An 18842-nucleotide genomic window follows, 5' to 3' on the forward strand; every position below is an offset into this window, starting at 1 on the left:
TCTCTTACTGCAGGTGCCAAGTCATGTATCTACCAATGGAGATAATATTTGATATTAAAATACCATGTTTATTTATAGATCTGGACAATCCTTTTAATCTCACCCAGTTGATGATGTGAAAAAAATTACCTATTTATAATTAAAAGTAGTGGCATATTAAATTTAGCTGGGCTGAATGGAAACCAAGTGCCCCACTTTTCTCATTGACTTCAATAAACAACGCAAAATGAACTAACTGAAATTTAGATCAGCAAACAGCTCCCAGTTAGAGCTACTTGAAAGGCTGAAATTTCAATATATTGCGTGCCATATTTATTCTTTCAAAGCCACTCTGACTGTCATTTTTAATCTGACATGGCTGTACAAGTAGCATTTCTAAGATAAACCAATAAAAAAAAATCCTTTCAAGTCATGGAAGTTGGTTATGCATTTCTCTTATTTAATAAGATATTCCTGACTCCTGTATGATTTGTTTGTAAAGGTTTTTCTGTGTTTTCAGATCTTGGAATTTTTTGCTTCTTACCTGCAATTTGATTCCTTTCCCTGGCCTTTGTTTCCCCCACCTCTTGTTTTATCGTCAAACCCAAACATAAATTAATTATTCAAATCTGACTTTCACTGCATGTATTTGGACTTTTTTTTAAAAAGTCCTTTTATATTTTCTTTACCTATCTTCCATTCTCATCTATGATTATGATCTTTCCCTGTTCCATAAAGATTTTCCATCTCCACTTTTGCTCTGCCCCCCCCACCCACTAGTTGAAAATATTTCCAGTTTTCACAAACCTTTCGTTCAATGTCTGAGCTGTGCCATGAGAGAAAGAATAACTGTGTATATTTTTTTAAAGTATGTTAAGTGTTTAACCGTCCGGTTTTGAAGAATCTACTATGCAGCAACTTTTGACAAAATAAATACTATATATAAGAATTGAGCTTCCATGATAGTCTGCTGTGTAAAAGGCACAACTTTTCCCTACAGAGCAGAAGGACCCAATATCTGTGCTTAGTAGTTGAGCTCACATGGGATAATAACAATGGTGTTATAATTAGCTTCTATACTCTTGGCTTGGTTGGGGGGAAAAAAATCAAAGAAGTATCTTGCTACTCATCACTATGTAGTGACCCCTGAAAATTTGTGTGTATGAATATAAGGTGCTTGGCTGCGATGCCCACCACAACTCGGGGGTCCACTGACAAGTGGCTTTAGACTTGAAAAATGGCCTCTCGCACTAGTTTTTCACATTTTGGAAACTGTATCCCAACAAGAGGAGGGAAGAAAATTGGGAGAGAAAAAATGAGTAATTTCTTGTATGTTGTGTGTTATTGGAGCACATTTTACAGTTCACAAGATACTTTTATTCAGTTATTAAATGGTAGTAATAAACCATCAATGAAAGCAGACCAGATATGTTATAGATGGGTACAAGGGGTGCCAGGATAGTGAAGCCAGCTTGCATTTCTGCCAGAGTCTTCAGTGAAGTACCTCTGAATTCCTACTGGCATGATACCAACCCCTGAAGGGGTGATTATCTTGCCATGCTGGTATGAGCTTGAAGTAGTAATTCAGCAGGATTTATAGTGCCAGTCTAGTGCTGGATCATTGTAAATGCCAAATTTAAATTGGACACAAACTTGGCAGTATAGACTGGTTATAAAACATTCGACTTCTGTGTTGAGGAATTAGTTCCAAATGTGATATTCTCCTATGAAACTAATACTTAGTTCCAAAATATTATAGGTTACTACTTCAATAAATGTCATTGCATCTATAACTAAAGATTTGATGCAAAGAGGTGTTGGTATTCATACCTGCACAAAGAAATAAAGCCATTTATTCAGAATGTGGTTCTTATCACCACCTGGTGGCCTGCCTCCCAACCAGATGATCACAGGTTCAGGAAATGTGAAAAATTGGCAGTTTTCTACTTCGCTATAAGCGCACCTTCTGTCAGCTGATCATGTAACAGCATTGATTATGGTCACGGCCAAGTCTGAGACCTAGACCGTCCCTCCTTTCTACTGAAGAAGGCTGTGTAATGGCAAGTGATTTATGTAGGAAAATTAACATTAAACCGCTTTTCTGACATACCAATACTTGTATTACAGAGGGAGGTTGGACTTTGCTTTTCAGGAGGTTTGTCAAGAATTTAAACAACTGTGTGCCTTAACAAAGAAACAAACGGAACTTCTGAGTAAACATAACTGCAACAAAGAAGTAATAAGTGAGTACTCTGCACATTTTCTTTGCATTGTACTTCAGTCGTTTAGGCAACCAAATGGCATCTTTGTAAAACTGCAAAAATTCATACCTGGATTTTTTTCCACTAATTAGAATGTCATATCCTTCCTTGGAAATCTTCATTGTCTGAACCCTTTATTTTCTTGCTTTGTATTTTCATCATATTTGAAACAACTTTAAATGTTTGTCCACCAGGTTTTTTTATAATTACAGAGGAATAATCTGCAGACTTTTTGAACATAGTTGAAAACGCAATATAGAAGACTGCTTATAATTTTACCATGCTGTGAGAAATTGCATATTTGTAATTCATGTCAGCCTGTAGAAATGCATTGCTCCTTTTGACCATAATAGTTAAATATCTTAAAACTTTAGGCATAAGTTTCCAATAAATTAACATTTTTGAAATGGGGGAAAAAAAACAGAAATTAGATCAAAATTTAACCTGTAGAAATCTTTCATGTGTTCAAAGGACTATTAGAAATTTTTCAATGGTTCCAGAATGAGTTCTTTCTCTATAGGTATTTCTAATTTGATAATACCAAAAGTACAAGATCTGCCTATACATCAGTGATGTAACGATTACAGGAACTGATGAAAAGGAATGTTTAATATTGGAGGTGCCAGTATTAGAATGAATTTGAAACTTTAGTTTAAAGGTTATATATGTCCAGTTAACATTTTTGAAATTAGGGGAAAAACTAAAGAAGTTAAATCAAAATTTAACCTGTGGAAATCGGTGGGCACATAATTACAAGATTTTTCCAATAAATCCTGACTGATTTGACAAAACAACTATACTGATTTCACAATCTCAGTATTTAACTTTTTAAGAAAGGTCAATTCCATCAATTGGTTACTTCTGTAGTGGGTTGGAAAGTGATGTAAACATTCCTCCACTTCAGGTAGCTTTAAAGAAAATCGTGAAATAGAAATATAATTTTGTCATACATTTGTTTCCTGCCTTTGGGCGTTTCCAGTTGCATACTGCCCCTAGTTTGGAGAGAGGGATGGGGAAAGCAAGTGACTCGTCTCTGAATTATACCAGTGTTACTCTCGAGTAGTCATTAGAAGGTACACGAGCCCAATTTCACTTGGCCCCCAATTTTCCCTCTGTATGGCCAAGCATTAGACTACTGATTGTCACTGTCACTGTGTAGTGCAGTGAGTTGGGTTGTCAGTTGTAAAATGTCAATTTTCTTTCTGGGTTTTTTTTAAACAATAGGATTTATTACAATAAACCTAAGTGGAAAAGATTAAGGATGAAACAGTTCAACTCTGTATTTCAAAATTTAGCAATATGTTAATATTCCCTTCATTAGTTTAATAGTTTACATGGCTACTCATATTCTAATCTCTAGAAAATTAAGTATTTTCAAAAATGTATAATTAGCCCATTTTTCCCCTGTAGGTATTTCCTGAAATCCCATTTCTTATGCCATACACCATCCTCATCCATGAGATTTTTGCTACTGTTGTCTTGAGTCAAGGAGGTTTATATTTCTTTTTGCCTATGAAGAGGCCTTTGGCTTCTAATTAGGACCTCCTTATGTCATAGGATAGAGATCAGATACTTAAACCTAGATTTTCCAATCACCATTATTTTAATACAAATGTGTAAGCCATTCAATTATAAAATGATGATGATTGAAAAACCAGGGCTTTAGTGTTTGAGAGTTTCATGCTTGGAGCCATGTCCTAGCAATCCATGCTGCTGTGTTGATCTTGCAGAACTGTGAGTGATCAGCTACCATACTAAGGTGTAGACTGTTGTCCTTTCCAGCCATGGACGCTGGTGTTCGAACTCCAGCTCAATGAAAAAAAAAGTTGTATTGGCCAGAATTTAAATGGTTTCCCAGGTATTGATGAAAACTAACATTTATTCTCACAAGTTTAAAAAAAACTTAACACATTTTTTGGAACAAACTGTGTGATACATTAAGTACATTTATTCCCCATTGTGTAATATGCTTCACCTATCCGAATTTAGCCAAAGGAACTTCATGCAAGTAGTTAATTATTAATGATAGGCTTGATGAAACCAAATATATTCCCTATATTTATGATTTTTTTTCTTTCATGAGATGTGGGTATCGCTGGCTTGGCCAGCATTTTTATTGCCCGCCCCTAATTGCCCTTGAAAAAGTGATGGTAAGCCGCCTGTAACAGTGCTGTTAGGGAGGGAGTTCCAGGATTTCGACCCATCAACAGAGAAGGAACCACGATATAGTTCCAAGTCAGGATGGTGTATGGTTTGGAGGGAAACTTGCAGGTGGTAGTGTTCCCATGCATCTGCTGCCCTCATCCTTCTAGGTGGTAAAGGTTATGGGTTTGGAAGGTGCTGTTGAAAATATATGCCTGGTAATGTGCTAACGGGGAGAAGGTACAAATTATGACATAAATAGCTTGAACGTTGCCTTACAGGCTGATAGCAGAACTCTAAGACCGTGTTACTTTTTAAAACATTTTCTTTTGACTTTTCCACATAGTTTGTGATCCAATTATTGACGAATGTTTTTTTTAAAATTATTTTAGATATGCCTTTCTCAATGCCTATACAGTGTACAGATGAAGGAGAACAAGAACAACTAGAAGAACATTTTGTTGAGCAGAATGACAAAAGTATGCCTAAGAGCACAAATGGAACACGAGGGCACAGAACGCAGCAGGAACAATTTCCAGTTGTTGAGTCTCTGTCTGATCTAGATGTCAAATTCCCACCTTCAGACAATGACTATGACTTTCTAAACAGTGCACCAGAAAAACTAAGACCAAAAGCTCCTTTTGAAGATCCTGCATGTAAAGTTCAAGAGGTGCTATTGAAAGATGATATCCAAGACTTGGAACATAAAAATAAGGAAGAATGCACTTTATTTGAAACATTTACTGTGGGACCAGCTAATAAAGCAACACATAATCCTTTTTGTGATGAGCAAGGAATATCTACAAATATTAATACATCCATAGGTACCACAGTTGATAAGACCACATTTAGAAGCCCTTCAAGCCCTCCAGTTCTTAAGCCTTCAAATCCTTTTCTAAATGTTGAATCTGATCCAATGGTTTCACCAGTGCCAACAGAGATAAGAGGACCGCAACAGGTAAGTCAAAACATCCCACAACCACTGTAAATAATGTATTTACATTGCATTCTTAGTTATTTAATGGCATGAGTCCATACTTCCAATTTTTTTGGATCATATTTTGTTGTCAAAGTAGCACTGAGGCTCTCACACTCATAATTATCTATGCGGAAACAGTACAACTTCAGGTGAGGAGGAGATATGTGGTTAAATGCCAGTATCCAAAAGTCACTTTCTGAGTTGTCACCATTCTGTGTCAGCTTCACGAAAATGGCATTTTGCTAACTGCCTCACCGTTGACATGCATTGAGCCTCGAAGTTGCTGCATTTACAAGGTAATACAAAAGCTTATCACAGAAAGTTAAGTTTTTTGTCATTCATTTCAATCGCAAGTACTCTTAACAATGTGATAATTACTGCCAAACAACCTCACTGCCGCTTGAAAATTAATGGTTACAAATGTGGAGTTTCATTCCTTCAGGCATTAATTATTGGAGATTTTAAAAACACTAAATTAAAACCTTTTTTCTTTTCTGTCTCATAATCCAATCTTTCTTTCTCTCTTTTACTCTTTCTCTATTTGATTTGACATTGAAACTACTCACTTTAAATTTCCTTCCACTCTCTATTTCTCAATCCTTCAATCTGGTTAAGGAGACACACTGTTGCTTGCCTTGTCCACTCAGGTCCCAGACTCCCTGTTTTCCTCACTGCAACATTATCAGCTCGTGCTTTCAGCAACTTAGTGGGCAAAAAATGTTTTGAGCTGAAGGGTACAGAAACAAGTATAACTAATAGCAGATGCCATTAGATCCCCTGGTACAGCAAAATCTACCCCATTATGTTTCTCTAGGTGTCGTTATTTTTGGCCAGTCACTGAGCAAAGGGTTTCCATTTTAATGCAAGATCTAATGATGTGATTCTCATGGTTAGATGTAGTACAGTATTAATGGACACCTAAAATTATTTTGTAGCTTAGACCCTCCACCTACTAAAGAAAAATAACATTACTTACATTGTTCAGTAAAAGTAATACACAAAATATATTACAAGACATAAGCTATCCATGACTGATTCAAATTGACATTGTCCTAAGGTATTATATCCCCACCTGGTTGGTGGAGAATGGAAGAGATGGATAAATCATACTTTTTTGTTGCAGCTGGGGATCTATGGAACATTAGCCAGGGCTCAGTAAGTGCCTTCATTCATCAGAACACACATTATATTTTGGAAAGATGCAAACTTTTCTTTTTGGTATGATAGCTTGGCAATAGTGTAACTGAGTGATACAATTTTATTATGTGGCTGGATTTATCAACTTTTAGGAAGCTGTAGATGGGATCCACATTGGCTTAGGAGCCCCTTGTATTGAACCCATTGAATTTCCTAAATAGAAAGGGATCCTGTTCAATGTTCAATTGGTATCTAACCAAGTAATGAATCTTGGGTACCAGTGCCTCCTTTGCTGGAAGCTGTCGCGTGACATTTTAGTTTGCTGATTTTGAGGAAGACTTAGATAGATGTGTGTGTCGATGTCTTCTCAATGACAGAATCCAACCTTTGTTACCTGGCTGTTGAATTCACTGAGTGTCTATCTTTGAACATTGGTACAGTGAGGCAAATGCAGTCACTCTTCTTGTCAATAAGAGGAAAACCTGAATACTAAAAGTATGTTTTAGATACTTTGATCTCACTGAAATGGTTCCCAAATGGGAATCTTAAATTCTGGTTATTGCATTGACCTCATTACTGGAGGCCCCATTTGAGGATAACTGGCTGCTCTGGAAGAAGAACCTGGAGACCAATATCAAGGAAGACCTGGAATACGAACATACAAACAAGAAACAGGAATGGGCCATTCAGCCCCTCAAGCCTGCTCTGCCATTTAATAAGATCGTGGCTGATATGATAGTAACCTCAAATCTGCATCCTGCCTACCCCCAATAGGCCATGACCCCCTTGCTTACCAAGAATCTATCCACCTCTGCCTTAAAAATATTCAAAGACTCTGGCTACTGGAGAAATGCATTGCCAGGTCATCAAAGAAACACTGTCCAGAGATTGATGTCACCCTCTGGCCTCAACTTTCCTCACTAAGTCTTCCAAACATTCTAGACAAGCGTACATTGTCTAAAAGAAAGATAGACTTGGACTTCATGTTTTGTCTTTCATGTCCTCAGGTTTCCCGAAGTGCTTCAAAGCTAATTATTTACTTTTGAAGTGTAGTCACTTCTGTTTTGCAGCCAATGACCTGATGCCAAAATTTCTCAATTGAAGCCTCAGAACACCTAAGCCACATTACTTTGCCAATACGGCTCGAATCCAAGAAGGAAAAACAAAGCGACATCTGTAAACAATACAGCTTTATCACTCGATGTCCAATTCTAATTAAAGCTATTCAGTGTGTTGGCCCTGGATGCTTTGATGTCTGCCCTTGCCTTTTAATCTGACCCAAATATTACATCTAAAATCTCAAACTTTTGTTTTGATGGCACCCCTATTGAAAGGTGATCGCTAGGCCAGTGATAGCTTCTTTGCTAGTGAATACATAGATGAGCTTACTTAGGATACCAACCAATAAAGCCAATAACACAAAGCAGAAACATTTGCTTTTGTTTTATGAAACAAATAAGCAATATCTATTTGAGTTTCCTTATATCTTGGAGTATCTCTAGTATCTGTTTGAAATTAGTAAAAGCATATGTCATGGCCATGGTTTGAAAGTCTGAACATGTGACTTTTAAGCTCCTCACATAGAAAATTGCACTGCCAATTTTAATTGTGGCTTAAAGAGTAGGTGAACTACAAAAAAGTATTTTAAAAAAGATGATCAGTAAAAGTGACCATGAAGCTAGTGGATTGATGCAAAAACCCAACTGGTTCATTAATGTCCTTTTTGGGAAGGAAATTTGCCATCCTTCCTCAGCCTTGACTTTATTTGACTCTAATCCCATGCCAGTATGAATAACTGTCAACTTCCCTCTGAAGTGGCCCAGTATGCTCCTCAGTTGCATCAAGCTGCTACAAAGAATTGCAGAAGTTGAAAAAGTTGACTCACCACCTCTCAGGGCAGCCCACATCTCAAGACTGATTTTTGTCTTGAAAAAAACCCTTAATGATGAGATTTTGTTTGAAGTACTTTGTGAGAGTTTCTGGAAAATATTCTTGTTCAACTTTATTCTAACCAAGAAACTGTTCTTAGTATGGTGCAACCTCCTAATTTATTAAATAGTTCTAGAAATGGCAGTTGCTGGGGTGAAGTGCTTCACCTGTGGGATGTGGGAAATCTGTGAAGCTTCAAGTGTCCCGGACAACTACATCTGCAGGAAGTGTACCCTATTGCAGCTCCTCACAGACTGCATGGATCGGTTGGATGCACTTAGGAGCACTCAGGTGGCAGAAAGTGTCATAGACAGGAGTTTTGCAGACGTGGTCACACCCAAGGTACAGACAGATAGATGGATGACCGCTAGAAGGGGCAGGCAGTCAGTGCAGAAATCCCTTGTGGCTGTCCCCCTCTCTAACAGGTATACCATTTTGGATACTGTTGGGGGGCTGGCCTATCAGGGGAAAACAACAGCAGTAGCCAGAGCAGTGGCACCACGGCTGGCTCTGTTGTTCAGCAGTGGGGGGCGTCAATGCACAGAAGAGCAATTGTCATAGGGGACTCTATAGTCAGGGGCTCAGATAGGCGCTTCTGTGGTCGTGAAAGAGACACCAGGATGGTATGTTGCCTCCCTGGTACCAGGGTCCAGGATGTCTCTGATCAGGTACGGGACATTCTGAAGGGGGAGGGAGAACAGCCAGAGGTCATGGTACACATTGGTACGAATGACATAGGCAGGAAGAGTGACGAGGTCTTGCAGCGGGAGTTCAGGGAGTTAGGCAGAAAGTTAAAAAAACAGGACCTCTAGGGTTGTAATCTCAGGATTATTCCCTGTGCCACGTGCCAGTGAGGCTAGAAATAGGAAGATAGTGCAGCTAAACACGTGGCTGAACAGATGGTGTAGGAGGGAGGGTTTCCGATATCTGGATCATTGGGATCTCTTCCGGGGCAGGTGGGACCTGTACAAGAAGGACGGGTTGCATCTAAACTGGAGGGACACCAATATCCTGGCTGTGAGGTTTGCTAGTGTCACTCGGGAGGGTTTAAACTAGTATGGCAGGGGGTTGGGAACCAGAACAATAGGTCAGCAGGTGAAATAAATGACTGGGAACTAGTGAATATGGCCAGTAGGACTAAAAGGAAGAGCAGGCAGGGAGAAATTACTGAAAACTGGGACTGGGGGTCTGAAATGCATTTGTTTCAATGCGAGAAGTCTAACAGGCAAGGCAGATGAGCTTAGAGCTTGGATTAGTACTTGGGATTATGATGTTTATTGCTATTACAGAGACTTAGTTGAAGGATGGACAGGATTGGCAGATAAACGTTCCAGGATTTAGATGTTTCAGGCAGGATAGAGAGGGATGTAGAAGAGGTGGGGGAGTTGCACTGCTGGTTAAGGAAAAAATCACAGCTGTACGACAGGAGGACACCTTGGAGGGCTCATGCAGCGAGGCAATATGGGTAGAGCTCCGGAATAGGAAGGGTGCAGTCACGATGTTGGGGGTTTACTATAGGCCTCCCAATTGCCGGCGGGAGATTGAGGAACAGTTATGTCGGCAGATTTTGGAAAGATGTAAAAGCAATAGGTTGTTGTGGTGGGTGATTTTAACTTTCCCTATATTGACTGGGAATCACTTAGTGCTAGGGTTTGGATGGTGCAGAATTTGTAAGGTGCATCCAAGAGGGCTTCCTGAGACAATATGTAGATAGTCCAACTAGGGAAGGGGCAATACTGGACCTGGTATTAGGGAATGAACCCAGCCAGGTGGTCGAAGTTTCAGTAGGGGAGCATTTCGGGAAAAGTGACCATAATTCAGTAAGTTTCAAGGTACTGGTGGTTAAGGATAACAGGAGTCCTCGGGTTAAGGTGCTTAACTGGGGGAAGGTTAATTATAACAATATTAGGCAGGAACTGAGGAATCTAGACTGGAGGTGGATGTTTGAGGGCAAAACAACAACTGACATGTTGGGGGCTTTCAAACGTCAGTTGATAAGAATTCAGGACCGGCATGTTCCTGCTAGGATGAAGGATAAGTATGGCAAGTTTCAGGAATCTTAGATAACAGAAGGGTATTGTGAGATTAGTCAAAAAGAAAAGGGAAGCATTCGTAAGGGCTAGAAGGCTGGGAACAGATGAAGCCCGTGGAGAATATAAAGAAAGTAGGAAGAAACTTAAGCAAGGAGTCAGGAGGGCTAAAAGGGGTCATGAAAAGTCATTGGCAACCAGGATTAAGGAAAATCCCAAGGCCTTTTATACATATGTAAAAAGCAAGAGGGTAGCCAGGGAAAGGGTAGACCGACTCAGGCACAGAGGTTGGAATCTGTGTGTGGAGCCAGAAGAAATGGGAGAGATACTAAATGAGTACTTCTCATCAGTATTCACCAAAGAGAAGGACTTAGCGGTCGATTTGTCTAGGGAAGAGTGTGTAGATAGCCTGGATCATGTTGAGATCAAAAAAGAGGAAGTGTTAGGCATCTTGAAGAATATTAAGGTGGATAAGTCCCCAGGGCCAGATGGGATCTATCCCAGAGTACTGAGGGAGGCAAGGGAGGAGATTGCTGGGGCCTTGACAGAAATCTTTGTATCCTCACTGGCTACGGGTGAGGTCCCAGAGGACTGGAGAATGGCCAGTGTTGTTCCATTGTTTAAGAAAGGTAGCAGGGATAATCCAGGAAATTACAGGCCGGTGAGCCTTACATCAGTGGTAGGGAAATTATTGGAGAAGATTCTTCGTGACAGGATTTACTACCATTTGGAAGCAAATAGGTGTATTAGTGAGAGGCAGCATGGTTTTGTGAAGGGGAGGTCGTGTCTCACGAACTTGATCGAGTTTTTCGAGGAAGTGACAAAGATGATCGACGATGGAAGGGCAGTGGATGTTATCTACATGGATTTCAGTAAGGCCTTTGACAAGGTCCCTCATGGCAGACTGGTACAGAAGGTAAAGTCGCACGGGATCAGAGGTGAGCTGGCAAGATGAATACAGAATTGGCTTGGTCATAGAAGACAGAGGGTAGCAGTGGAAGGGTGCTTTTCTGAATGGAGAGCTGTGACTAGTGGTGTTCCGCAGGGATCAGTGCTGGGACCTTTGCTGTTTGTAGTATACGTAAATGATTTGGAGGAAAATGTAACTGGGCTAATTAGTAAGTTTGCAGACGACACTAAGGTTGGAGGAGTTGCAGATAGTGAAGAGGATTGTCAAAGGATACAACGGGATATAGATCAGTTGGAGACTTGGGCAGAGAAATGGCAGATGGAGTTTAATCCGGACAAATGCGAAGTAATGCATTTTGGAAGGTCTAATACAGGTAGGAATTGTACAGTAAATGGCAGAATCCTTAAGTGCATCGATGGGCAGAGGGATCTGGGTGTACAGGTCCACAGGTCACTGAAAGTGGCAACGCAGGTGGATAAGGTAGTCAGGAAGGCATATGGCGTGCTTGCCTTCATCGGCAGGGGTATTGAGTATAAAAGCTGGGAAGTCATGCTGCAGCTGTATAGAACCTTGGTTAGGCCACACTTGGAATATTGCGTGCAATTCTGGTCGCCACATTACCAGAAGGATATGGAGGCGTTGGGGAGGGTACAGAGGAGGTTTACCAGGGTGCTGCCTGGTCTGGAGGTTATTAGCTATGAGGAGAGGTTGGAGAAACTCAGATTGTTCTCACTAGAGCGTCGGAGATTGAGGGGCTACTTGATAGAAATTTATAAAATTGTGAGTGGCATGGACAGAGTAGATAGTCAGAAGCTTTTTCCCAGGGTGGAAGAGTCAATTACTAGGGGACATAGATTTATGGTGAGAGGAGAAAACTTTAGAGGAGATGTGCGGGGCAAGTTTTTTACGCAGAGGGTAGTGAGTGTTTGGAATTCGCTGCCAGAGGAGGTGGTGGAAGCAGTTACGATAGTGGTGTTTAAGAGGCAGCTTGACAAATACACGAATGGGATGGGAATAGAGGGATACGGACCCCGGAAGTGCAAAATGTTTTCGTTTTACGGGCAATATGATCGGCGCAGGCTTGGAGGGCCGAAGGGCCTGTTCCTGTGCTGTACTTTTCTTTGTTCTAATAGCTTTTGACCTTTCTTACCCAACCTTGCTGTCTAGGCAAAGAGGCTGTAATTGTATCTAGTCTCTAATGAACCAAAACATGCGCTTCTACATGCCTTGGGACTAACAATTATCCCTTAACCACAGTATATTATACTGGATACTTCATGGATGTCCATAATCTCCCGTCTGTTCAGAAAAGCAGGAAACACACTGTTGTGTTGGGGATGTGGGTGTACCGTGATGCTGGATTTTACCTCTGGAACTTGTGTTCAAATTCAACCAAGACTCATGGGAGCAAGATCTTCTCTGTCTATTGGCTGTAGGAGTCATATGTGAAATAAGTTTGAGTAATCTCAACCTAATTTCTTGCACACAATTGAACCCGATTTGGCACTAATTGGCAGTGTTACTCTGATCAGTTTGATTGGTGTGAAAAATGAAGTCGCAGGGAGACAGTCTGGTGCAGTAGAAGCTGCTCTTCTTGGGTTTGGCTGAGGCACATGTTGTAGCAGAATACAGCAGACTTTATTTTGCATGTAGCTTTGCTACATCTGAATTTGAAGTGCTTCATGTTGACACTGTTATTCCCTTCATCCTCCCCCATATATGTCTGTCTTTGATAAAACAGGCTTATTTTGTGAGCAAATTAATTATTTATAATGCTCAATCAATTTAGATATTAACCATTTCAAACATTTGCAAGGTAAGTAGTATCCTACATATCTGATAGCCAATGAGCTTTTGATACTGAAAAGCAATTTAAATCATAACTTGTTTACTATTCACATATCTGTCAATGTTTTTTAGCAGTGTACAATCTGAGTGAATTAGAACAAAGCTTCATTGCCAATCAAATTCATTTATTTCGTCAATCTGTTACTCAGAGACCTTGGCCCAGATCTTCCAGTCCCCTGATTGTTGGAGATCAGACTTGCAACCTAGGATGCGCTTCGGGACCCCACAGATGTTCCAACGTGCTGACCTCTGTGGGAATGCCCAGGAAGTTTAAACTTCTGTCGAGCAATTCCCCTGGCCCCTGGGACCCTCCGCAAATGTTTTCTACTCTGAGCTAGAGTCAGAGGCCGGGATTTTCAGGCCCTGTCGTGGCGGGATCCGATGTGGGAGATTCGGCGGGCCAGCCAAAAGTCCATTGACTTTCGGTGGGACTAGACAATCCCAGATGGGTGGGGCCGGAAAATCCTGCCCAGAGACTTCGGACAGTTCCATGGATTTAACTGGATGGTTATTCAGGAAATGTTAGGCAGAAAAATCCTAGTCTAACTCTTGGCTAACTACAGAACTGACCCCCCCCCGCCGCCCCCACAATCGCTCACCCTGAACCCCCACTGGCCAAACTGCCGACCCAACTCGACTACCCCTCCTGAATATGCAACTCCAGACCTGACCTGACTACCCCTCCCTACCAGACACAACTACCCCGATCCACCTACCCACCTCACTCACCCTACCCTACCACACTACCCATGCACACATTCATCTATTCATTAACATTCACATTGGACATTTAAGCTTACCTTATGGCAGTTTGTGCTGTAAAAAGGGGCCTTATTTTGTCTACCCCTACCCTACAGCACTGTAGTGGAGTTCTTTGTTGGACCGTACGCTCCATTTTTCTGAAGAAGCCGGGCTCAGAAGAAATGTGGAGCAGCAATCTGATGATGATTGCTGCTTTGCAGAAGATCTGGGACCTTGTATTTCAAATTAAGATTGCCCAGCCACCAAGAAGGTTTGACCTCATATGAGTTTTCAAGTGCAATCATGTATTTATGTGTGATTTCATGTTCGTTCTGCTGATATTCATTAAGCTCCACAATAACTATACCATGCATCTTCAGAAGCTATAGCAGTTATCTATTGCCTACTATTGAAGACTAACCAATTATCAAGCAGTGGCTAGCTAAGCAAATTGAAATACATTCTACACTGCTATCCTCTTTCCTGAAAGAAAGCACAGGTAAAATTAAAGGTCATATCATACATGGTGCAATATCGTGAAACCTTGTTGAGCAATGCACAAGTATTTGCAAAACAGTCCCATTGGTGCAATACACACACAGACCATTACTGACTGTATTTAACTGCTGCATAGGCTTATTCTTCCACAGTTTAATCCTGACTACTGGCATTTTTGATCTTTCCACTCTCCTGATTAACTTCTGCCTTTGGTGGGCACCTCTGATATATGGCAGCTGTTGAATGAAGTAAAATGAGTTATCCATCTCCTGTGTTCTTCATTCACAGAATGAATTGCATTCTCCACATATCATCAATTGACTTAGTATTGATTTTGGAGTTTTTAAGTATGTTCTCCGGTCAAAATGAGCTGTTAATGTAGAGGTTCTGGTGTTTTAGAGAATGTGGGTGTTAGAAACCATATATAGCACTCCCCATCCCTTGATGGCATGGCATCACCTTTTATTGTGTATTAAAATTAAATGGTTTGTCTTGAACCAGTCAGGCTAGGCTTGCATATAATCACTACTGAAAACCTTACATTGTTTGTAACTTATTTTTTCATCATTTTTTAATCGTGTGTGGAAATTAGTTCCTGTTAGTATAATTGAGAATTACCTTTTTAAGGCACAGCAGCCATATATCCTATAGTTGATAAGAGCATAAGAAAGTAGAATTGAGAAGCCTCCCAATCAATTCACTCTCTCATTTTATTTTATTTCAAGACTTATTCTGATCATTTTCCTTTCCCAAATCTATACTACCCTGCAGAATTGGGAATCAAATTAATTTCTTTGCAACATTTAACTCACTGTGTGCTGCACCAGATAAGCTTATTTTATAAATTGGAGTTTTAAGCATGAAAATGTTATTCTTTAACTTTATCTTTACTCTTTCTTCATTCACATGAAGTACTTCTCCACATCCGCAGGCATTGAGTTGTGTCAATATTTTAACAACTAAGAACATATTCTTCACTCTTTTCCTTGGTCTCTGCTCATAACTGATAACCCAGAATCTAGAATTACCTTTATTCTTGGAATTTTCTCCAAAGCTTTTCTATTATTTTCTATTTATGCTGACTACAACAGGAGTGTTTTGTACAGTGTAACTCTCACTTCTTGGACTTGTTACTTCTATCAGTTTGCATACTCCAGCATTTTACGTGATTTATGGTCTAAGATTGTTTTCAACATTTGATCCATTATTTGACATACATCAAGATTTTATTCTTAATCTATTACGCAATCCAATTTGTTATTTTAGTTTTATTACTTTCCATTTCTAATTATTAAATACATTTGTCCTTGGATCACTGCCATTTTCTTCCTATTGGCAACATACAAAGTAATTTTGGAAGAAGGGGCAGAATTTTGCCCTTGGTGGGCGGGCTTGGCGGGGCCGGTTGGAAAGTCAACCGCCTCCCGCGAGCGGCCAATTAAGGCTCGCCCAGTGTGAAACACGAGCGGCAGCGCTGAGCACTGCCTGTGCGGAGGGGGAAGGGGAGGAGGGCGAGCAGGCCGAGCACAAACTTCATGCATGCATGCGAATGAGCACTTCATAATCTCCGAGGCACAGAGCTGCCTCAAGGAGATGAAGAGATACGGGGAAAAAAATTTTTTTTTCATTGTAATGAAACATGTACCTTCACGTGACTCTGTCTCATGAGCAGCGACATGTTATGAATGAAAAAGTTTTTATTTTATTTTTATTTGCTTTTGGAAACCTCATCCCGCCCGTGCAAGAAAATGCAATGGTCGCTTGGCCTTTTCGCGTTGACGTCGGCCAAGTGTACTGATGTCAACGCGCAGTCGCGTGATAGTTCGTTCGGTGGGCGCGCGCTGGAGCCGGCAGTGTGCCCGCCAACGATTAAAAGGCCTGTTAAAGCCACTAAGTAATCAATTAACGTAAATTTGTCGCTGCCAGTCCAACCCAACTATCACATGACTGTGCGTTGACGTTGGTACGCTCGGCCGACGTCAACGCTTATTGTTTCACACTCAAGTGGGTCAGGTGCGCGCCCGTCCACTGAGCGAAAATTTCTGCCCAATGTTTCAAATTAACAACGTGTTTTATGTCTGACCACCTCTGGCATGTAAAAATCAAAAAATGATGCAACAACGTAAGGAAAGGAGAAACATTAACTATTAAAATGGAAGGAATGTGTAATTTATATAGTGTTGTCATGTAATGCTTTCACATCATGTTTGAACTTGCCCATCTTAACCCACTTCGCTATTCAGTATGCTTGTCCACCACTGAAGCCTCCCAACCATCTCTCCAAGAGAGGTGGAGATGTTCTCCGTAGCTGTACCTACGAACCTGACGCTGCTCCCTCTTCCTGTCTTGCTTACTGCCCTGAGGCAGCCAAACACCCTTTCCCCTCGATCTTTATCATCATTTGCCATGCACTAATCCATTCTAAATTACACTACTTTTTCTCCCCATGGCCACAATGGGAAAAACCACATTCCTGGCATCAGTTCCAGTTGTATGTTGTTTAGCCCTTGGTATAATTTTATTAAAATAGTTGAATTATAGCAAGGGCTTAATATAGCTTATTTCACTCGAAGTGGGATTTCCCAAAGGACTGCCTAGCACTGAATTGACAAAACCTCTATTCCTTAAAGTAGTACGTACAAATAACAAATATAGTATTACCACAGTACTCTCACTGGTGGGGAAGCCCATTTGGAAAATTTCTCCTGGTGCGTGAGGGTTTGGGGAGTTTGGGAAGGCTTTACAAACTTCATTCTCCTTTTTACCCACTACTCTTATCACCAGTACCTAAAGTACAGGCGCTTGTTCCCCCCACCCCCACCCCTTTTCCTGCTACTGCTTTCCACTCCCACTGCTCCCATGCTAGGCACTCACGCCTTTTCATAAGCTTCCCACTGACATCCAACTTCTGAGAAAATCTTGGTCGTGGTGTTCTCAACCTTGTCCCAGAAACCAGGTTTAAGTTTTAAGTGCTTATTGCTCTTTTTCTAGGATTCCCTAACAACAGCTCTTCCAATATGCCCCAGCTTGTCATGTTATCCCAGTGCTTCCATACCCTAAGAACAATCTTGCACTACTGTCACACTGTAGCACTTGTATCTTCCATCGCATCTGCACTTTCAACACACTAAAAAGCCCAGGCCTCAGAATCCTCAGCCACTACTCCAAGAACCAAATTCTTCACAAACCTTCTCCACAATATTCTTGGATATTCACATCCCACCACCTGAAATCATTGTTTCCGCAGATTTAGCCTAGCTTCCCATTACTGCTGACCCAAATCAACCCCTCTTCTCAATGCTTCTGATGTCCTCTTATATCCCTGGAACCTGAAAAATCTTCTCTACTGTCTCTGTAAATCCTCAACTTTAAAAAATAATCAAATTACGTAAAACTATAGAAATGTATAATGATCACAACCTCTGACTTATATTTTCCATGAAAATATGGACATAATGAGTTTCCCTGCAACTCCGACTCAAAATGTAGCCTTTTGCAGCCTCTTTACACGCCACACTACACCACCTGTCAAAAAAAGGAAAGAGAAGAATTAGACAGAGTGAAAACAGACAAGAAAGAAATGAAATGTCCCAACTTCCTGGAGATCCATATGTTTTTTCATCCAACTTTTCCAAACATTTCCTATCTACATGTTTCAAATATCGCATTCAAATTTCAGTGCCGCACTCATAGAAAAGAAGGTACTTATTTGGTATCTGATTATCTCTAACCTCTGACTGAACCGAACAAAAGAAACAACTACAGCTGACACCTTAAGCTCCAGCTATTCATTTCTGAATTTACAAGGTTTGATTTTTAGTTCCCTGCTTCCTGTTTCTCAGTGTTAACTGGGCGCTATCAGGAAGAAAATTGCAGCCAAAAGAAAGTTGCCAACTTATTGCTGAAGGCCATTGCAATCTTCAGATGGGCCTCAATGTTGGCAGCTAACATTCCCACCTGAAACCAGTAAGTGTATAACTAATATATTTTCATTTTGGTGGGATGAACATGGAGAGACAATATAACATAAAGGGTACAACTCTAAAGGGGGTGCAGGAGCAGAGCGACCTGAGATTTTCTGGTGCATAAATCATCAAAGGTGGTAGGACAGGTTGGGAGAGCAGTTAATAAAGCATACAGTATCTTGGGCTTTATTAATAAGGGCATAGAGTACAAGAGCAAGGAGGTTATGCTGAATTTGTATAAGTCACTAGTTTGGCCTCAGCTAGAATATTACCTTAGGAAGGATGTGAAGGCATTAGAGAAGGTGCAGAAAAGATTCACGGGAATTGTTCCAAGGATGAGGAAGTTAGGACTGTTTTCCTTGGAGAAAAGAAGGTTGAGAGGGGATTTGATAGAGGTATTCAAAATCATATGAGGAGTCTGGA

At 40.6% G+C, this 18842-nt stretch overlaps 1 protein-coding gene across 8 annotated transcripts in view; it reads left to right on the plus strand.

Annotated features, from left to right (window-relative positions):
* tank (TRAF family member-associated NFKB activator) overlaps nt 1–18842 on the plus strand; it is an 81003-nt gene that overhangs the window by 50953 nt on the left and 11208 nt on the right. For all 8 annotated transcript variants that reach the window (XM_078552265.1, XM_078552261.1, XM_078552268.1 and 5 more), the window contains 2 exons: nt 2107–2222; nt 4775–5340. In XM_078552265.1, coding sequence (XP_078408391.1) covers nt 2107–2222; nt 4775–5340 — 682 coding nt within the window. The remainder of the gene's footprint in view (nt 1–2106; nt 2223–4774; nt 5341–18842) is intronic.

This window comes from Cetorhinus maximus, chromosome 11, assembly GCF_964194155.1.
Source record: "Cetorhinus maximus chromosome 11, sCetMax3.hap1.1, whole genome shotgun sequence".
Lineage (NCBI taxonomy): Eukaryota > Metazoa > Chordata > Chondrichthyes > Lamniformes > Cetorhinidae > Cetorhinus > Cetorhinus maximus.